Source organism: Thalassophryne amazonica, chromosome 13 (genome assembly GCF_902500255.1).
Source record: "Thalassophryne amazonica chromosome 13, fThaAma1.1, whole genome shotgun sequence".
In the NCBI taxonomy this organism is placed as follows: Eukaryota; Metazoa; Chordata; class Actinopteri; order Batrachoidiformes; family Batrachoididae; genus Thalassophryne; species Thalassophryne amazonica.
This window is the reverse complement of record NC_047115.1, coordinates 46246250-46268958: the sequence shown is the minus strand read 5'-3', so window position 1 is coordinate 46268958 and position 22709 is coordinate 46246250. Positions and strand designations below refer to the sequence as shown.

Here is a 22709-nt window from a genome sequence, read left to right as displayed (position 1 = left end):
AAATGATTTAAACTGGTGAAGTACTGATTTAGAATGCATCCACCATCAGAGGAGCTCTGTCTTACAGAACCAGCCTGTCCTAAGCAGTGGTGGGCACAGCTAACCGAAAAGTTAGTTTTGATAATCATAAAAACTCTAACTGAAAAGTTAACTTTTATAATGGTAAACTGATAAACCACTACAAAAATTGGCAGAAGTTACTGGTAACTGCTTTAGTATTGACTCGGTCGCGGCCACATCGGATTATACTGTCAGCTACTGATAAGCCAGTTTTGAGTTTAAGTGCCGCAGGGATTGACGATCACAATCACGAAATAAATGCACAAAAAAAAAATACAAAATAAAACCTCAAACACTGTCATCATCTTTATCAAAAGCAGTAAATCGCAGTATTAGAAGTCACAGTTTATCTCTATATTATATACGAGGTCTGTCCAAAAAGTATCGGACCTTTTTATTTTTTGCAAAAACTATATGGATTTGAATCACGTGTGATTGCATCAGCCAAGCTTGAACCTTCGTGCGCATGCGTGAGTTTTTTTTACGCCTGTCGGTTGCGTCATTCGCCTGTGAGCAGGCTTTGTGTGAGCAGTGGTCCACCCCTCTCGTCGGATTTTTATTGCAAATAAATGTCTGAATGATTTGGAGCTTTGCTGCATCAATTTTTTTCCAGAAACTGTGAGAGACCTCCAGGTGGACACCGTTCAGAAAATTAATGTGGCTTTCAGGGACGATTTTGTGGCGATTACACAGAATAAGGAGTGTTACTGCCGCTTTAAGGACGACCCACAACTTCTGAGAGAACCAGAACATGTCCTGTGAGGCTTCATCACGGCGTTGCTTTGCGCCATGCGGCTCCACCGCGACTCGCGGAATTCCTCCGCACGTCTGTCTCAATGTGACGAAAAAGTGCTGATGTCCACGTCTTCCGCAATTCCTGTGCTAGTCAGAGGACGTCCCGGATAAAACACAGCGTCCAGTTTGGAAATGAACGGCACATTCCACTGTTACAGGAGTTTTTGTCATGGAAAGAGGAGCGGAGGAATTCCGCGCATCGCGGTGGAGCCGCATGGCGCAAAGCAACGCTGTGATGAAGCCTCACAGGACATGTTCTGGCATGTCCAGGCAGGCTCATCCACAATTTCTCGGTTAGTCACACAACTGAAAACCCACCGATAGCCGTCTGAAAGCCATCTGAAAGCCATCCTGTGAGGCCAACACGAAGGTGGTTTTGTCCCGCGCCATGAACGGCACGATGGCGCATCCGTCTGCTTTTCTTTCCATGAAAAAAACTCCTTTAACAGTGGAATGTGCCGAAAAAGTGCTGATGTCCACGCCTTTTTCCTTTTTTGTGGAAGTCAGACAACGTCCCAGATCAACAAAGCCTTCACGTTGGAAATGATCTGGTTGTTTCAGCGGGGTTTGAGCCTATCGATCGGCGCTGGGAGCGCGGCGCGCTCTCAGCAGTTGTGGGCCATCCTTAAAGCGGCAGTAACACTCCTTAATCTGTGTAATCCCCACAAAATCATCCCTGAAAGCCATATTAATTTTCCGAACGGTGTCCACCTGGAGGTCTCTCACAGTTTCTGGAAAAAAATTGATGCAGCAAAGCTCCAAATCATTCAGACATTTATTCGCAATAAAAATCCGACGAGAGGGGTGGACCACTGCTCACTCAAAGCCTCATCACAGGCGAATGACGCAACCGACAGGCATGAAAAAACACACACATGCGCATGAAGGTTCAAGCTTGGCTGATGCAATCACACGTGATTCAAATCCATATGGTTTTTGCAAAAAATAAAAAGGTCCGATACTTTTTGGACAGACCTCGTATTTATAGCAGAAGAAGAAGAAGAGGATCATATTTAACATGGGTAGCCAATGAAAGCGCAAAGCTTGTTTCCAGAAGGACCCACAGCACGTGTCAATCACTCCTCCCCAGCACTGTTGTTGAGAGTGCCAGTTGGGAGTGTGGCTGCAATCGGGAAGCAAACCCGGATCGCTGGCGTCCCAGTCCAATGTGCAAACCATTATGCCACCACCTCCCTAAACTGTTAACGGAGGTACAGCTCACCCATATTGCGTTCACAAACACAAAACAAATGCATGAAACTAAATTTAGTGGAAGCTAACTGGTCCACTGATGGCTTTCAAAGTTAGCTGAAAAGCTAATCCACTAATGAAAATGTTAGCTCTGCTAATTAGCGGTTAGGGGAACTGTGCCCACCAGTGGTCATAAGCAATCAACTTGTAATGACCCTGTGATCAGCAGCGCCCCCAGATGTCTAGGGGGCTAAGGGAAACAGCTAACTGTGTACTCTTTTTTTTTTTGTAGGGATCTATAGATCCCTATAGATCCCCACTAGACCATCACATCCATGCATGGGAGGTGATGGTCTAGTGGTTAAGGTGTTGGGCTTGAGTCCAGAAGATCATGGGTTCAAATCCCCACCTGACTGGAAAATCACTAAGGGCCCTTGGGCAAGGCCTTTAATCCCCTATTGCTCCCTGTGTGTAGTGAGCGCCTTGTATGGCAGCACCCTGACATCAGGGTGAATGTGAGGCATAATTGTAAAGTGCTTTGAGCGTCTGATGCAGATGGAAAAGCGCTATATAAATGCAGTCCATTTACCATTTATCTCTTCATGCTATCAGACATATTTTTGCCTGTTCTGTGGTGACAAGAAGTGGTTTACTGTGAGCATTTTTGGCTTACCCCATTCAATCACATTATGTAACTGGTTAGCTAAATGATGGTTAGCTCATGATGATGCTTGCCTTCTAAATTAATACTACCCCGATTCAAATCGTATTTGTCCTGAGTGAAAAATAGAACCTCAAAAAAATATGGGAGTTGTCCTTTAATTGAGCTTTCTTATGATAATGAAAGTCGTGTCTGGCCTTTAACCACAGTCATGATGAAGGTAATTGCTCCTCTCATGTTAGAGTGACTCAGTGTTACTGTAGTTCCCACCTTGGTATTGGCTGTTAGCTTTTCTTGAGTTGAATCCAAAAGACTTTTTGATTTATTTTCTTTGCAGCCAACTCTAACCTGCTCTGCATGCATTTCCCGGCTGTCTGCACTCCTCCAAAAACCAAAAGGATTAACATCCTTCAGCACTTCCAGAGTCATTCATCTGTAATTCTTCTACATTACACGCGACGTCTCTGCTCATCTTAAGTTTCTTTCATGTTTTAGCCTCAAAACAAACACTGCTCTCTGACTGATTAAAAGGGGGATCAGACATCGTAAAGAATCTGGCCTTCCTGGATTTAAAAAAAAAAAAACGGGACGGTATGCTGGCAGCTGTTCCAACAACAACACAACACTGCCCCCTAGTCTGAGTAATGAGTCAGCGTGCGCCGACTTTGGACAGCATGAAGCCATTTGAACTGTCTGTGTGCGATTTCTCCTTTCACAGACGTGGTTTGAGAAGAACTGCTTGTCGGACGACTGCGCTGCAGATCTGCGGCTCCATGGGAAAGTCTTGCTTTCTGGGTAAAACCTCTTACTTGACACATCAGTTGAGTTTTAGGTCTTTGTCTCTGCCATTGCTTACAGCTCTGAGGGGGCAGACGTCATACAAATGACGCCATGTGGGTGTGGAGGAGAGGAGCCATGACATATGCTTGGAGGAAGTCCACATGTTATTCCATACTTAGGGAGTTCACTCCCTTTTTGTATGTACTTAGCCTAGTTTACATTTGATAAGCAGTAGTCATCGTTCACAGGTAGAATTTGAAATTAACAAGACGTCGTGCTGATTTGATGAATTTGTTGACATGTAATTTCCTTTCTTTTTCGCTCAGTTTGTACAGTAAGCCACACTTAGCCCTTGGAGGGGTGAAGAACATTTCATTGAATCTGACCATCTCTAATGCCGGAGATGATGCTTACGACACAAACATCTACTTCAACTTCTCCAGAGAAGCATTCTACATCAACTTCTGGCAGAAGGTCTGTATCTCTCGTGGCTGTTTATTTCATTCGGCGCATATGTGTATTTGTGACAGCACTTTTATTATTGCTTCACAGCACAAGAATTACAAACAAACCTTTTAAATGATGCAATGCTTTACATAAACTAGATACCGACACTATAGTGCAAAGTCCGCTGCTGTTGGACACTCTGTCAGTGGGGAAGTTGCATATTTTAAGTCCATAATATGACTTTCTATCCATCTCTCATAGTAACTATGGCCTTATCTGGCACTGTTTATCCATCGTAAACAATCAAACATTGAGCAACCTTGATTGTGACCTTGAAAGTCAGTCAATGTCAAATCCAATGATATAGCTTGAAATTCCATATATAACTTTATACCCAACTCAAATCACAGCTATGTGCCTATCTGGCAATGTTTAGCCACTATAAACAATCAAAGGTTGAGCAACCTTGATTGTGACCTTCAAGGCAAGTGAAGGACAAATGCAATGGTGTATTTTGAAAGCCCATATATGACTTCCTATTCAAGTATGGTAGTAACTGTGGCAGTATCTTCTATCATTTAACCACCATAGCAATCAAGCTTGAAGTGACCTTCAGGGCCATTCAAGGTGAAATGTAATGTTATATTTTTAAGGGCCACTTACTGATTCATGTCCAATAGTAACCGCAGATCTATTGCCTCTGAGTCATGAGCCTGACACAAAATGTTCCTCTGTCTCTTTGCATTGGGCATTTGTTTTATTTTACCTTGCACTGTGACTTTGACCTTTAACCCCTAATTCTGAAACATTAATGGTTTCATCCTTGGGTGGGACTTAACTAATGTGCAAAATTTGGTTAAAATTTCCTAATTAGTTTTTGAGATATTTTGTTAAAGGACACAGACACAAAGTCTCAGGTGTCAAGCAGTCTTAAAAATATCAGCTGAACATTGTTATACATCTCCTGGGATTTACGTTGTTTTAAAAGATTAGTTTCTTTTAAAAGACTAATGAAATGTCAGGAAAGCAGTCTAAACAATGAAGTGTACAAAAGCCAGGCCTGAGAACAGCCGTGCTTGAGCTGTGTAAGTGGCTGAAGGTGAGGAAGAGGAGGATCATCAACAGCTGTCCCGCCTCAGACCGCGACTCTGCTGGCCGACCTGTCACACGCCTGTCCAACTACTGAATGACAGCTCCAACATTTCAATAAGAGCACAGCACACACATCACATCGCGAGAAGTGTGTATGTATGAGAACAAATTGAAACATTTATCTGTTATTCCCATAAATGAATGCACACTGATTAGACTCACAATTTTCCTTCAAAACACATCCAGTTCAACCAAAGAAAAACTGCCCAATTCATAAATTTCCAGGAATCCAGGTAAAAATCTGAGCACAATATGAAACCAGATATAAAAACACAGCCTCTGTGCAGCAGCATCACACTCTGTTTGCTCCATTTTTACACCCGTACATGGAGGTATTGTTTTCAGTCTTGTGTCTGTACATCTGACCAAGGGTGCAGTTTAGAAGTAGAAACTGGAGGGAGACAAAGTGTGAGGCCCACAGGGCCGAAGCCCATAGGCCGGGGGTCTGGGGGCCGCTTTAGGCCCCCAGAAGCCAACGGTTTCTAGATAAGCTCAGATGCATTCTGCGCATCCAGAACAGTAATTTTAATGTTTTCAGAAGACCATAAAGTGGACACCATTTGACTTTTACAATTTGAAACTGTGGATATAAGTACTTTATTCTAAGAATAGCCAGCATTGATTTTATTAACATCTGATGTGCAGGGGTGGTGGCCAAGTGGTTAATGCACTTGGTTCCAGTGCAGAAGGTTTCGAGTTCAAATCCCACCTCTGCCACATTTCTCCATGTAATGTGGCGTTGCGTCAGGAAGGGCATCCGGCGTAAAATTTGTGCCAATTCAACATGCAGATCCACCTTGGATTTGCTGTGGCGATCCCGAGTGCAAACAAGGGAGCAGCCGAAGGGACTTACCTTACCTGGTGTAAATAAGGTATCACCACATGTGTAGAACTCAAAAAGAATGATAGGTTGAGTTTTCATTAAAAAAAACAACTGCAATGTGGTTAAATGTATTCATAAATATGAAAGAACAGGCTCATACTGTATTTTTTTTTCTCAAGATTTGTTTTTGCATAAGTTTTAAAAAACAACAGATCATAAGTTTAGGATAAATTACTTATCATGATTTAATTTTCGAAGTGGCACTAATGACAACACTCATACTGAACATAATTTCGCTGCATAGACTGATTTTGGAGATCAAGCAATAATTGCAGATGGGCTTTCTGAGGTCCCAGATAGATTTTCTGATTTCCTTTTCTAACTTTCACAATTTAGTAAATTAGCATATGGTCCATTGATACTTATGTGTAGACACTAGTCCCGAGAGGCAACTATTTTGGTTCAAATCTGGGCAAATGCAGTCCCAGAAAATTCCGAATGTGACAAACAAGAAACAGTGTTGTAAACAAGTCAATGCTGCTAAAAATACAACTTGCAGAAACAAAGATACTATTCTGACATGGTTTGCACATAAGACTGACATGGTTTGCACAAGGACTGGCATAGCATGTTTCAAGTACACACATATATGTCAGAAGGTGGGGGGGACATACCATATTCTGTCCCCCCTGGTTGAAAAGGTGGGGGGGGCATGTCCCCCCATCCCCCACAAATTGCGCCCATGCATCTGTCTGTGTGGTAACAAAATTTCTCCAAGGCAGATGTTTGCACAGTAAGGATCTAGCAGACTTTGGCCCGATCCCACTGTTCTTCAACCTTCTCCTCACAGTTCATGACCTGCAGCAACAAAATGATTTCAGCATGCTGTCACTGTGAAAGAAATCTCTACCCACCGTCGTCTCACGTCAAACCTGTCAGATTTTCCTCTGATCATTCTGGTTGTGGATGAATTTCACAGAAGATCGTTAGGAGCATCTAGCTGTACTTTTACCTCCTCACAAAGAGGCCAGAAGGTCCACTAACAGCTAAGAGAGATGCCACATCACAGAGACAGAAGGTTGCCCAGGTTCAGTCATTTTTTAAATACTGTGGGGGGACGGCAATCCGCCCGCAGAGGCTTTTCTTTTCATATCAGCTCTGATTTTATCCTCCTTACAGGGTTGATAGCGCTGATGGATAAAACGTGCCAAAATGTAACATGATTTAAACCCCCAACTTCATCTCCAATGAAGATGAAATTGAATTTAATTCAAAAACTTTCTTCTGGGCACATATTAGAAAAACACGGTTTCATTTTCACCATATTTAATAAACTCAGCTGACTTAACGTGTCGGGTTCCCAGCAGCCGCAGCGCCTCATTTTTCTCATATAAGCCAAGGTGGCCTCTTCCTCGACGGGAACAGGAAGAGAACAGTACGAAGAAATGACAGAGAGGTTTCCTGACCGATGAATGTGGTTTGCAGAACCTTTCTAATTTTCTGCTGGGGAAGGCCATGGTGATGTGTGACCCATTTTTTGTAAAGTGAAGGTCTAAGTCTAACCCTCCCCAGAGGCTTTTTCCTCTCCAGCAAGCAGAGCGTGAACTTATACTCTCCTTGTTTTGAAGAGTGGGGCCTGTTGTTCTTGTAACAGCAGCTGTCAGAATGCAGTAGAGGTGAAGCGTTTTCAGTAGCTATGCCTTCGATCTCGTGGGGTGCGAGGATTGTGGCACCAGCTTCTGTATTTTCCATTTTCTTGCAAAAAGTCTGTGATATTCTGTTGTCATTTGTATAAGTAGATGGCACTGTTGCAGACATTATTTTGTCAAGTTGTATGCATGTTTTTGGGTTAAAAAAAAAAAAATCATAGGATTGTTTTTATCCCACACTTCAGCATCTTGTGAAGTGATGGATGGGGAATGTTGTATGAATGTTGTGTAGCAGATAACATATTTCAGGGAAATCTTTCAAATGGTGATACAACCAGCAAATTAAAAAAAAAAAAAAAACTTGTTTGACATTACTCTTGAAATGCCCACAGGTCACTCAAATTTTCAAACAAGCAGCCATTTTCCAAGATGGTTGCCACTGCTAGGTATGGAATTCTTCTTTTGGTGATAAAACTGCCCAATATTGCTGATCCTTGCATCAAATCATACCTTTTTTTAAATATGTAGAATCCAAATTGGAACTCCATACACCATTCCTCCACTTCAGCATGGCGAGTGATATGTAGACCTGGGTTTGATTCACGGTCAGCCTAGCTGTTTGTGTCCTTGGACAAAACACTTAATCTGTGTCATCACAGTCCAACCAAATGTAAATGGGTACCAGCCTTGGCTGGAGAAGTGACCTGTGATGGACTGGTGTCCCATTCATGGAGAGTTGTAGACTCCCATCTACTTCATTCCTTGATGTACAGAGCCTAGTCCTACAGGCCTCAAAAACCTACTGTTGGACATCCGGACTGGTCCACGTGGTGCAATTCTGTGCAGTTCAATATGTCAGAATGCCTGCCATTTTTCATCATTTTCCCCATCTTAAAAATTTGAGTGGCACATGGGCCTTTTTGAAAATGTTTGCCCTATGACAGACTGGTGTCCTGTCCAGGGTGTACCCCTCCTCACACCCTATGACTGCTGGGATATTCTCCAGCTCCCCGTGACCCTTAATTGGAGGAAGTGAGTATAGAAAATGGATGGATGAATTGTGTAAGGAGTTTATATTTTTATTTTAACAAATTTGGTGATGGTTCAACCATTTGAAAAATTATTTCAATGACCTGCTGCAGTCCTCTGAGCTTTTATAGTCCTACATCCCCACTGGCAACAGCTGGTCAAGGCCTGTACCAGAAAATATAATAGAAAATCAATCTGGAAACAGTTTACATTCTGAACAACTCATTATCTCTGCCAGGATCATGTATCTGTATATTTGTACGCTGGGTTTTCTGTGTGCTGAAAATTTTCATTGTTTCTTGTCATTTGATTTAAAAATTGAGCTCCATCTGTTACTTTATTGTAATTAAAGCTCCTCACCTGATTGCAGGAGGGAATTCAAACAATCAGCTACTTTCGATATGCAGCTCAGACAACTCACTGTTGAGAGTTCAGGGGGCACTTCCAGTGACCTTGACCTTTAACCTTATTACCATGAAAAATCAGTATGTTTTTTCTTTGAATTAGGCTACATAACAAACATACCAAATTTTCCAGCAGTTTGTTACATATTGTTGTGAAAGTGTAGGAACACGGACCCACAACAGGGGGCGCAATGAACGGACAATGGAGGAAGGTGAATAACAAGGTTTACTATTGTGAAACGAGCACAATAAATACAACAATCACAATTTGGGGTCGAATCCGCTGGTGTCGTGTGGGCAGGCTCGAAGGTAGGAGACGTCCGTCTCAGTCGAACCGAAACCACCCAGATCTCCTCTGCCACCGAACCCTGGAAATACTGGAACCGCCAAGTCCTGAATTCCCAGGTGGCCACTGCCTCCGCTCGTCGGATCCGGTACTGCTGGCGGGAGAGAGCAACAACACAGGCGTGGATGCGACAGCACCCAGCAACGGAGAGGGGAGAAGCCGCCTCCACCTCCAGTTACAGTATGACAGGCAGGTGAGTACTTATCTAAGCAATTCAGCTGTCCTGAAAAGGTTTAACAAATCTGTTAGCTATTTAGTCAGAATATAAATGCAGAGAACGTTACCTTCGTCTAAAGGCGATATCTCGGCACTGAGGTGGAGACGCCGTCCTCCTGATATACCTCTGTGCTGAGTGGAACAGCTGTGTCCGGTGATGGGTGACAGCTGTCACCCAGGCTGCTCCCATAAGGCGGCAGCGCCCTCTGGTGCCTGGAGCCCGCACTCCAGGCAGGGCGCCCTCTGATGGTGGTGGGCCAGCAGTACCTCCTCTTCAGCGGCCCACACAACAGGACCCCCCCCTCAACGGGCGCCTCCTGGCGCACGGCCGGGCTTGTCCGGATGGCGACGGTAGAAGTCGGCCAGGAGGGCCGGGTCCAGGATGAAGCCCTTCTTCACCCAGGAGCGTTCCTCGGGACCGTACCCCTCCCAGTCCACCAGGTATTGAAAACCCCGGCCCATCCGACGGACATCAAGGAGCCGGCGTACAGTCCAAGCCGGTTCCCCGTCGATGATCCGGGCAGGAGGCGGCGCCGGACCCGGGGTGCAGAGGGGTGAGGTGTGAAGGGGCTTGATCCGGGAAACATGAAAAACTGGATGGATCCGCAGTGAGGCCGGAAGCTGGAGCCTCACTGCGGCGGGGTTGATGACCTTGAGGATCTTGTAAGGTCCGATGTACCGTTCCTGAAGTTTCGGCGAGTCTACCTGCAGAGGAATGTCCTTGGTAGACAACCAGACCTCCTGCCCAGGACGATACTTGGGGGCCGGGGCCCGCCGCCGGTCTGCATGTGTCTTCGCCCTCATCCGGGCCTTCAACAAGGCAGAGCGGGCGGCACGCCACACCCGACGGCACTTCCGTAGGTGGGCCTGGACCGAGGGCACACCGACCTCTCCCTCAACCACCGGAAACAAGGGGGGCTGATACCCCAAGCACACCTCAAACGGGGAGAGGCCGGTGGCAGATGACACTTGGCTGTTATGGGCGTACTCGATCCAGGCCAGGTGGGTACTCCAGGCCGTCGGGTGCGCGGCTGTCACACAGCGAAGTGTCTGCTCCAGTTCCTGATTCGCCCGCTCTGCCTGCCCGTTGGTCTGGGGGTGGTACCCAGACGAGAGGCTGACCGTGGCCCCCAGTTCCCGGCAGAAGCTCCTCCAGACGTGCGAGGTGAACTGGGGACCGCGATCGGAGACGATGTCTGATGGTATGCCATGCAGACGGACGACGTGGTGGACCAGGAGGTCCGCTGTCTCCTGGGCCGTTGGGAGCTTCGGGAGGGCCACGAAGTGGGCCGCCTTGGAGAAACGGTCCACTATCGTGAAGACGACGGTGTGTCCCTGGGATGGCGGGAGACCCGTGACAAAGTCCAGGCCGATGTGGGACCAGGGGCGATGAGGCACGGGCAGTGGCTGTAGCTGCCCTGAGGTCTTTCTATGGTCGGCCTTGCCCCTGGCGCAGGTGGTACAGGCCTGGACGTAGTCCCGGACGTCGGCCTCCAGGGATGCCCACCAGAAGCGTTGCCGGACGACTGTCACGGTCCTTCGCACCCCAGGGTGACAGGAGAGTTTAGAACCGTGACAGAAGTCCAGGACTGCAGCCCTAGCCTCTGGTGGGACGTATAGTCTGTCCTTTGGTCCGTTTCCGGGGTCCGGGTCACGGGTCAGGGCCTCCCGGACGGTCTTCTCTACGTCCCAGGTTAGGGCGGCCACGATAGCGGACTCCGGGATGATGGGATCCGGGGGATCCGACGGTTCCGTTTTGACTTCGTCTTCGTGCACCCGGGCCAATGCATCCGATCTTTGATTCTTGGTCCCGGGACGGTAGGTGATCCAGAAGTCAAAACGGCCAAAGAACAGTGACCAGCGGGCTTGCCTGGGGTTCAGCCGCTTGGCGGTCCTGATGTACTCCAGGTTCCGATGGTCAGTGAAAACCGTGAATGGCACGGCTGTTCCCTCCAACAGATGTCTCCACTCTCGAGGGCCTCTTTCACAGCAAGGAGTTCCCGATTGCCGACGTCATAGTTCCGTTCAGCGGGGGTCAACCTGCGTGAAAAATAGGCACACGGGTGAAGGACCTTATCGGTCTTCCCGCTCTGGGAGAGCACCGCTCCTATCCCTGAGTCCGAGGCATCCACTTCAACCACTAACTGTGCGCTAGGATCGGGCTCACCAGAACTGGTGCAGACAGAGAGCGCCGTTTCAACTCCTTGAACACGGCTTCGCACCGATCCGACCAGGTGAAGGGGACTTTTGGGGAGGTCAGGGCTGTCAGGGGGCTAACTACCTGACTGTAGCCCTTATAAACCTCCTGTAGAAATTAGCAAAGCCGAGGAACTGTTGCAGCCTCCTACGGCTTGTTGGTTTGGGCCAGTCTCTCACCGCCGCAACCTTGCCGGATCAGGGGCGACGGAGTTGGAGGAGATGATGAACCCCAGGAAGGACAAAGAAGTGCGGTGGAATTCACACTTCTTGCCCTTCACAAACCAGGCGGTTCTCCAACAACCGCTGCAGGACCTGACGGACATGCCGGACATGTGGTCTCAGGATCCGGGGAAAAGATGAGTATATCGTCTAGATATACGAAGACGAACCGGTGCAGGAAGTCCCGCAAGACATCGTTTACCGAACGCTTGGAAAGTCGCGGGTAGCATTAGTGGACCGAACGGCATGACCAGGTCTCAAAATGACCTAAGGGGGGTGTTGAATGCCGGTCTTCCATTCGTCTCCCTTCCGGACCCGACCAAATGATACGCATTCCTAAGATCCAGCTTGGTGAAAATTTTGGCTCCATGCAAGGGGGTGAACACCGAATCCAACAAGGGCAACGGTTATCGGTTGCGAACCGTGATTTCGTTCAACCCCCTGTAATCAATGCATGGACGAAGGCCCGCCGTCTTTTTACCCACAAAAAAGAAACCAGCACCCATCGGAGAGGTGGAATCCGGATCAACCCGGAGCTAATGAGTCCCGGATGTAGGTCTCCCTTGATTCACGCTCCGGCCGTGAGAGGTTGTACAGCCTACTGGACGGGTACTCACAGCCTGGAACCAAATCAATGGCACAATCATAAGGACGGTGGGGAGGAAGCGTGAGATGGTGAGAGCCAGATCCTTGCTGAACACGTCAGCGAGGTCATGGTACTCCGCCTGGCACCGCCTGTCAGATTGGGCGGGACTCGGACCTCCCTCCTTAGTTGGGAGCCGGGAGGAACCGAGGAACCTAGACACTCCCGATGGCAGTTTTCGCTCCACTGAACCACTACCTACCCGGACGCCAATCGATCCGGGGATTGTGCTTCAGCATCCAGGGAAACCCAAACCACACGGGATGTGGCCTGAGTCACAAAGAACTCGATCACCTCCCGTGGTTACCTGACACCACCAAGTTACTGGAGGTGTCTTATGCGGTGATTGGTGGGAGTAGGGAGCCATCTAGCGCCCGAACCTGCACAGGCGAGGTAAGAGCCACCAGAGGGAGGCCCTATCTCCCTGGCCATCTACTGTCAAGCAGATTCCCCTCAGAGCCCGTGTCCACCAGTGCTGGGGCCGTCAGGTTGAATCCTCAAACAGGATCGTGACTGGGAGTCGTGTAGCAATGTGGGTGTGTCCCACTGTGAATGTTTTGGCCCACCCCTGGCCCAGTCCTAGGGGCGGGCGTTTGCGTTTGGCCGCTCGGGGCAGTCTCTCACATGGTGCTTTATGGAACCACAAACAAGACACGCTCCGTGGGTCCATCTCCTCTGTGCATCTGGTGCCCTAAATGTTGCCCTACTCGTGTCCCTAGCTTCGTCAGTAGGGGGAGCTGTGACCCCACGGAGCGCAGGGGCTGTGGAGCGTGGGGAAGGCGGAGCTCGATCGGCACCGGAAGGGAGAGGGACGACGCGTGCCTGGCCACGCCCTTCGCCTCGTTCCCGACGGCGTTCTTCTAACCGGTTGTCGAGTCGTATGACCAGATCGATGAGCCCGTCTAAGTCCCGCGGTTCGTCCTTCGCCACCAGGTGCTCTTTTAGGACCAATGACAGTCCGTTTACAAAGGCGGCGCGGAGGGCAGTGCTATTCCAGCCGGATCTCGCCGCCGCGATGCGGAAGGCGACTGCATAGGCAGCTGCGCTCCGACGCCCCTGTCTCATTGACAGTAGCGCGGTTGAAGCGGACTCTCCTCTGTTGGGATGGTCGAACACCGTTCTGAGCTCCCGTACAAACCCAACGTATGTATGAAGGAGCCGTGAGTTCTGCTCCCAGAGCGCGGTAGCCCAAGCGCGTGCCTCCCCGCGAAGCAGGTTTATTACATAAGCTACTTTGCTAGCATCAGTCGCGTACATCACGGGACGCTGTGCGAAGACGAGCGAACACTGCATCAGAAAATCCGCGCACGTCTCCACACAGCCTCCGTACGGTTCTGGAGGGCTTATGTATGCTTCTGGGGACGGAGGAAGGGACCGTTGAACGACCAGTGGAACGTCACTTTCACGCGCAGGGTCCTCGGGAGGGAGAGCCGCAGCGGCGCCCGAAGGGCGCGCCTCCACTTGTGCGGCGAGAGCCTCCACCCTGCGGTTTAGGAGAACGTGCTGCTCGGTCATTAAATCGATCCGAGAGGTGAAAGCGGTGAGGATCCGCTGCAACTCACCGATTACCCCTCCCGAAGCCGCCGACGCGCCTTGGTCTTCCATTGGCCGTTCAACAGCCGGTTGACGCCCCTCGGGGTCCATGAGCACAATGAATACAACAATCACAATTTGGGGTCGAATCCGCTGGTGTCGTGTGGGCAGGCTCGAAGGTAGGAGACGTCCGTCTCAGTCGAACCGAAACCACCCAGATCTCCTCTGCCACCGAACCCTGGAAATACTGGAACTGCCAAGTCCCGAATTCCCAGGTGGCCACTGCCTCCGCTCGTCGGATCCGGTACTGCTGGCAGGAGAGAGCAACAACACAGGCGTGGATGCGACAGCACCCAGCAACGGAGAGGGGAGAAGCCGCCTCCACCTCCAGTTACAGTATGACAGGCAGGTGAGTACTTATCTAAGCAATTCAGCTGTCCTGAAAAGGTTTAACAAGTCTGTTAGCTATTTAGTCAGAATATAAATGCAGAGAACGTTACCTTCGTCTAAAGGCGATATCTCGGCACTGAGGTGGAGACGCCGTCCTCCTGATATACCTCTGTGCTGAGTGGAACAGCTGTGTCCGGTGATGGGTGACAGCTGTCACCCAGGCTGCTCCCATAAGGCGGCAGCGCCCTCTGGTGCCTGGAGCCCGCACTCCAGGCAGGGCGCCCTCTGATGGTGGTGGGCCAGCAGTACCTCCTCTTCAGCGGCCCACACAACACATATAGTAGAAATGATCACTCTCAAAAGCAATTAGTAGTCAAAGCAAAACATGCGAACATACACTTCTAGTGACCTTGACCTTTGCCCTTATTATCCCCAAAACAATACGTTTCTTCTTGGAATTTGACTCCGTAATGTTTATACAATTTTTTTTTCTCAAAAAATTGGTTATGCACAGTTCACATTATCACACTCAAAAGCAATTAGTAGTGAAACAAAGACACATGCACTCTTCTACTAACCTTGACATGTGATCTTATGACCCAAAAATACAGAGGCATCTGTTAGCTGTTTAATCTGCGCAGTTAGATTGATCTAGTTATCTAGATTACGATTTGTTTCCCAGTGTAATCTTTACGTGCCTTAACTAAAGCACTCCTTCTGCTGAATCACCTCTAAATTATTTACACATTATTCACTTTGCGTGTTTTTAGGAATCCGCTAGCTTAGCGTAGCTACTAGCTCTTAGCCGATTTAGCATGGCGGCTTCTCCTGTCTCTCCCGCACTTTTCTGCTCTGGGTGTGAAATGTTTAGTTATTCCTCGGCCTCCTTTAGCAGTAACGGTAGTTGTAATAAGTGTAGCTTATTCGTAGCTTTGGAGGCCAGGCTGGGCGAATTGGAGACTCGGCTCCGCACCGTGGAAAATTCTACAGCTAGCCAGGCCCCTGTAGTCGGTGTGGACCAAGGTAGCTTAGCCGCCGTTAGTTACCCCCTGGCAGATCCCGAGCAGCCGGGAAAGCAGGCTGACTGGGTGACTGTGAGGAGGAAGCGTAGTTCTAAACAGAAGCCCTGTGTACACCGCCAACCCGTTCACATCTCTAACCGTTTTTCCCCACTCGACGACACACCCGCCGAGGATCAAACTCTGGTTATTGGCGACTCTGTTTTGGGAAATGTGAAGTTAGCGACACCAGCAACCATAGTCAGTTGTCTTCCGGGGGCCAGAGCAGGCGACATTGAAGGAAATTTGAAACTGCTGGCTAAGGCTAAGCGTAAATTTGGTAAGATTGTAATTCACGTCGGCAGTAATGACACCCGGTTACGCCAATCGGAGGTCACTAAAATTAACATTAAATCGGTGTGTAACTTTGCAAAAACAATGTCGGACTCTGTAGTTTTCTCTGGGCCCCTCCCCAATCGGACCGGGAGTGACATGTTTAGCCGCATGTTCTCCTTGAATTGCTGGCTGTCTGAGTGGTGTCCAAAAAATGAGGTGGGCTTCATAGATAATTGGCAAAGCTTCTGGGGAAAACCTGGTCTTGTTAGGAGAGACGGCATCCATCCCACTTTGGATGGAGCAGCTCTCATTTCTAGAAATCTGGCCAATTTTCTTAAATCCTCCAAACCGTGACTATCCACGGTTGGGACCAGGAAGCAGAGTTGTAGTCTTACACACCTCTCTGCAGCTTCTCTCCCCCTGCCATCCCCTCATTACCCCATCCCCGTAGAGACGGTGCCTGCTCCCAGACTACCAATAACCAGCAAAAATCTATTTAAGCATAAAAATTCAAAAATAAAAAATAATATAGCACCTTCAACTGCACCACAGACTAAAACAGTTAAATGTGGTCTATTAAACATTAGGTCTCTCTCTTCTAAGTCCCTGTTGGTAAATGATATAATAATTGATCAACATATTGATTTATTTTGCCTTACAGAAACCTGGTTACAGCAGGATGAATATGTTAGTTTAAATGAGTCAACACCCCCGAGTCACACTAACTGTCAGAATGCTCGTAGCACGGGCCGGGGCGGAGGATTAGCAGCAATCTTCCATTCCAGCTTATTAATTAATCAAAAACCCAGACAGAGCTTTAATTCATTTGAAAGCTTGACTCTTAGTCTTGTCCATCCAAATTGGAAGTCCCAAAAACCAGTTTTATTTGTTATTATCTATCGTCCACCTGGTCGTTACTGTGAGTTTCTCTGTGAATTTTCAGACCTTTTGTCTGACTTAGTGCTTAGCTCAGATAAGATAATTATAGTGGGCGATTTTAACATCCACACAGATGCTGAGAATGACAGCCTCAACACTGCATTTAATCTATTATTAGACTCTATTGGCTTTGCTCAAAAAGTAAATGAGTCCACCCACCACTTTAATCATATCTTAGATCTTGTTCTGACTTATGGTATGGAAATAGAAGACTTAACAGTATTCCCTGAAAACTCCCTTCTGTCTGATCATTTCTTAATAACATTTACATTTACTCTGATGGACTACCCAGCAGTGGGGAATAAGTTTTCATTACACTAGAAGTCTTTCAGAAAGCGCTGTAACTAGGTTTAAGGATATGATTCCTTCTTTATGTTCTCTAATGCCATATACCAACACAGTGCAGAGTAGCTACCTAAACTCTGTAAGTGAGATAGAGTATCTCGTCAATAGTTTTACATCCTCATTGAAGACAACTTTGGATGCTGTAGCTCCTCTAAAAAAGAGAGCTTTAAATCAGAAGTGCCTGACTCCGTGGTATAACTCACAAACTCGTAGCTTAAAGCAGATAACCCGTAAGTTGGAGAGGAAATGGCGTCTCACTAACTTAGAAGATCTTCACTTAGCCTGGAAAAAGAGTCTGTTGCTCTATAAAAAAGCCCTCCGTAAAGCTAGGACATCTTTCTACTCATCACTAATTGAAGAAAATAAGAACAACCCCAGGTTTCTTTTCAGCACTGTAGCCAGGCTGACAAAGAGTCAGAGCTCTATTGAGCTGAGTATTCCATTAACTTAACTAGTAATGACTTCATGACTTTCTTTGCTAATAAAATTTTAACTAATTAGAGAAAAATTACTCATAACCATCCCAAAGACGTATCGTTATCTTGGCTGCTTTCAGTGATGCCGGTATTTGGTTAGACTCTTTCTCTCCGATTGTTCTGTCTGAGTTATTTTCATTAGTTACTTCATCCAAACCCTCAACATGTTTATTAGACCCCATTCCTACCAGGCTGCTCAAGGAAGCCCTACCATTATTTAATGCTTCGATCTTAAATATGATCAATCTATCTTTGTTAGTTGGCTATGTACCACAGGCTTTTAAGGTGGCAGTAATTAAACCATTACTTAAAAAGCCATCACTTGACCCAGCTATCTTAGCTAATTATAGGCCAATCTCCAACCTTCCTTTTCTCTCAAAAATTCTTGAAAGGGTAGTTGTAAAACAGCTAACTGATCATCTGCAGAGGAATGGTCTATTTGAAGAGTTTCAGTCAGGTTTTAGAATTCATCATAGTACAGAAACAGCATTAGTGAAGGTTACAAATGATCTTCTTATGGCCTCGGACAGTGGACTCATCTCTGTGCTTGTTCTGTTAGACCTCAGTGCTGCTTTTGATACTGTTGACCATAAAATTTTATTACAGAGATTAGAGCATGCCATAGGTTTAAAGGCACTGCGCTGCGGTGGTTTGAATCATATTGTCTAATAGATTACAATTTGTTCATGTAAATGGGGAATCTTCTTCACAGACTAAAGTTAATTATGGAGTTCCACAAGGTTCTGTGCTAGGACCAATTTTATTCACTTTATACATGCTTCCCTTAGGCAGTATTATTAGACGGTATTGCTTAAATTTCATTGTTACGCAGATGATACCAGCTTTATCTATCCATGAAGCCAGAGGACACACACCAATTAGCTAAACTGCAGGATTGTCTTACAGACATAAAGACATGGATGACCTCTAATTTCCTGCTTTTAAACTCAGATAAAACTGAAGTTATTGTACTTGGCCCACAAATCTTAGAAACATGGTGTCTAACCAGATCCTTACTGTGGATGGCATTACCCTGACCTCTAGTAATACTGTGAGAAATCTTGGAGTCATTTTTGATCAGGATATGTCATTCAAAGCGCATATTAAACAATATGTAGGACTGCTTTTTTGCATTTACGCAATATCTCTAAAATCAGAAAGGTCTGTCTCAGAGTGATGCTGAAAAACTAATTCATGCATTTATTTCCTCTAGGCTGGACTATTGTAATTCATTATTATCAGGTTGTCCTAAAAGTTCCCTAAAAAGCCTTCAGTTAATTCAAAATGCTGCAGCTAGAGTACTGACAGGGACTAGAAGGAGAGAGCATATCTCACCCATATTGGCCTCTCTTCATTGGCTTCCTGTTAATTCTAGAATAGAATTTAAAATTCTTCTTCTTACTTATAAGGTTTTGAATAATCAGGTCCCATCTTATCTTAGGGACCTCGTAGTACCATATCACCCCAATAGAGCGCTTCGCTCTCAGACTGCAGGCTTACTTGTAGTTCCTAGGGTTGTAAGAGTAGAATGGGAGGCAGAGCCTTCAGCTTTCAGGCTCCTCTCCTGTGGAACCAGCTCCCAATTCAGATCAGGGAGACAGACACCCTCTCTACTTTTAAGATTAGGCTTAAAACTTTCCTTTTTGCTAAAGCTTATAGTTAGGGCTGGATCAGGTTGACCCTGAACCATCCCTTAGTTATGCTGCCATAGACGTAGACTGCTGGGGGGTTCCCATGATGCACTGTTTCTTTCCTTTTTTGCTCTGTATGCACCACTCTGCATTTAATCATTAGTGATCGATCTCTGCTCCCCTCCACAGCATGTCTTTTTCCTGGTTCTCTCCCTCAGCCCCAACCAGTCCCAGCAGAAGACTGCCCCTCCCTGAGCCTGGTTCTGCTGGAGGTTTCTTCCTGTTAAAAGGGAGTTTTTCCTTCCCACTGTAGCCAAGTGCTTGCTCACAGGGGGTCGTTTTGACCGTTGGGGTTTTACATAATTATTGTATGGCCTTGCCTTACAATATAAAGCGCCTTGGGGCAACTGTTTGTTGTGATTTGGCGCTATATAAAAAAATTGATTGATTGATTGATTGATTGATTGATTCTAACAAAGTTGAAACGAATCCTGAAAGTCTGACTGCTGATTTTCAGGCAAATGTGCAGAAAGCTGATGCACGAATGAACACATAGCAAATGCACTGATAGTACCGCTTGGCTTGAGTAACGTCAAACGTACAGATCCTAACTTACACAGACAGACTTTCTCGGTATGCTAACAATGTGATTATTGTATATTGTATAATTCAGAATAAACCGTTGCAGTGATGTTTAATGGCTCGGACATGTGTGAAAAGTCCCCGGCATGTTTTTTTATCCCGACGGAGAAACACCAGAGAAAGTGAGTGTGAAAATGAAGCGCTGAACAAACTGACTTCGGTCACTGTCGCCCCTCATCGAGGCATAACATGCTATATGTCAGGACACTCTGCTCTCTCTCAAAAGCTGCCAGGTGGGTGATGGGTTAACAGGCTCACTTCCCCAATCCCGCCTGTCCCTCAGGGACAAGCGGGTGTTTGTTCAGGAATACAGGAAATATAGGAAATTCCATCACTGTGTGTTGTGCTGGGGCCCCGGCATCCCCCCCACAGGGATCACAGCAGTGTCCACGCAAAGGGCAGCGGTGCTTATTTAGGCTGACTTAATGAAGACGGAGGGCACAGCCCCACCCTGAGCTGAAGCGCAGAATCTGCTGAATAAGTGGCTCACGAGTGTGGAGGATCCTGCGGATGGATTTAAATATGTCAGCAGACTCATCCTGCACAGTTCATTCCGTGATGACATCTTCTAGGCGTGATGCTAAAATTGGACAGCAGCCCGCATGTGCACACCATCTGTGTGACTACCTTAAACCCCTGCAGGATGATCCAGAAGCTCACTTTTATCATTGATATAAAGCCATAAATTATCCCCTTCACACTCCCAGCGCACGAGCTGTGCAGACAGCCTCTACATGAACTCTCGCTAAAAGAATTTTTACTCCTCGATGGGTCAAGGCCCAAATGTTTACACAGTGCAGCCGGTGAAGCTCCACATTGTTTAGACAAGCTTCCAAACACGCAGCCTGGAGGTTGTCCAATTACCCACCCGCTAAGATGTGCATGTGTGCCATCACTGCCATTAGCGTTCTTCTTTAAACCTAATTTCCATTGCAGTTATATACATGAGAATCCTTTAAATATATATGCAGAATCCAGTGAGTAACAATAAACTTTAATGTGTGGATGTTGGAGGTTAATTGGTACAGTGGTGTGGTTTCTCTTTTTCCATGTGTGTGAGTGGGATTTTTTTTTTTTTTTTTTGCTGTTGTTGTTGTCAGCTTGTCAGAAATAACTGTTCCCTGTCACATTCTGCAGTCGTCTGCCGTCTCCAGTCTATCTGTTTGTGTCAGTCTGTTCATCTATCTTTATTTCTGCAGGAAGAAAAGGGCATTTCCTGTGCACTTGTTGATTTGGACTTCCTCAAATGCAGCGTGGGATTTCCTTTCATGAGAGCTCAGACTAAGGTAGACTCCCTCTGTAACCCTTTCCTGTGTACAACTAAGTGCAGAAGGTCCAAGACATTTCTTGAATGTGTGAAGTTTTGACTCACTGCTTGGGTGCAATGTTGAGAAATGATAAATAGACTGCATTTATATAGCACTTTTCCATCTGCATCAGATGCTCAAACACTTTACAATAATGCCGCACATTCACCCCGATATCAGGGTGCTGCCATACAAGGCACTCACTAAACACCGGAAGCAACTAGGGGATTAAAGACCTTGCTCAAGGGCCCTTAGTGATTTTCCGGTCAGATTTGAACCAAGGATCCTCTGGTCTCAAGCCCAATGCTTAACCACTAGACCGTCACCTCTCCCTGAGAAATGTTGGTTTCTCAGAATGCAAAAATGGAGAGCCCATTGTATACCCTTGTATTTTTAATGCTCAAATGATCAATAATGCAACTGGAAGTACGGCTGACTGTAAATCTCGGCAAAATAAGTCACTCCTTGTACTGTAGTTGCTATATTGTTTTTTATCCATTCTTATATTTGACTCATCTCCAGTCTGTGAGCTCACCTCCGCATGAGACGGACACACAACAGGCTGGTGACACGTGTGACTTTTTGATTGTGAAAATTAGAGGGCACTGCGGAAATGGTAATGCAGTTATTGTGTGACAGATGCTCGAACAAAACCTGTAAGCATTTCAGTTGTTTTATTTTAAATCAATATTTAGTGATGGAGTGTTGGTTATCAATGGCCAAAATGAATTGGCAAATTATGGCCAAATTACGAGCTCTCAGCCATTCAGAGCCCAGCTGTTGGTCACATGGCATCCTAATTGCTTCACAATTGACAAAACCTATTTAAATCAAGACCCTCTTTTTAGTGGGTGGAGTTAATAACTCTTCTTCTGCTACATACTTTCTTTTTATTGACACTTGGCAACCTGTTGCGCATTACAGCCACAAACTAGACAGAAGTATGTACTGCTACATTCTCTTCCATCTTCCCACTCATTTAACTAACATTACTGAGACCTAGCGGTCTGAAGTAAAATATAATCATTACATCCCCGTTTGAAGTGCAAACATTTACAATGCTGCACTAAGTGGAATTGAGTAGAGCCATATCAAAACTCAGTTGTCTTTTAATTAAGAAGGAGATCAGGGTACAAGTAGTTTTTTATTTATTTATTTATTTTTTGTTAATACATTATAGAGCTTTTCAATTGTAAACCATATTGTATGTTTTACATTGTTCCTGTGGTATGCTCTATGCATTCCTAGAAAATAGACTCAGATTGGGATCGAGGGCAAAATGAAAAGTTGATCAGGACATCCCTGTAGAGTCATGTTCTCACCTCAAGTTAATCATACCAGGGTCCACTATAACTAGATTGTGTTCCACCTTTTCACGTGGACCATGGGTCAAATGTGTGTAGGCACCTCTTCCAACAAATCGCACTACACAGTAAATATACTCTGTCGGGACAACATTTGGTCCCAGTCTAAATAGAGTACAATACACTCTATTATA

The 22709-nt window shown here is 46.3% G+C and overlaps 1 protein-coding gene across 1 annotated transcript in view; it reads left to right on the top strand.

The window, feature by feature from the left end:
- The window catches only part of itga9 (integrin, alpha 9), a 153042-nt gene that overhangs the window by 104796 nt on the left and 25537 nt on the right, over positions 1 to 22709 (top strand). The window contains 3 exon segments of the mRNA XM_034184922.1: positions 3426 to 3502; positions 3814 to 3961; positions 21104 to 21190. Coding sequence (XP_034040813.1) covers positions 3426 to 3502; positions 3814 to 3961; positions 21104 to 21190 — 312 coding nt within the window.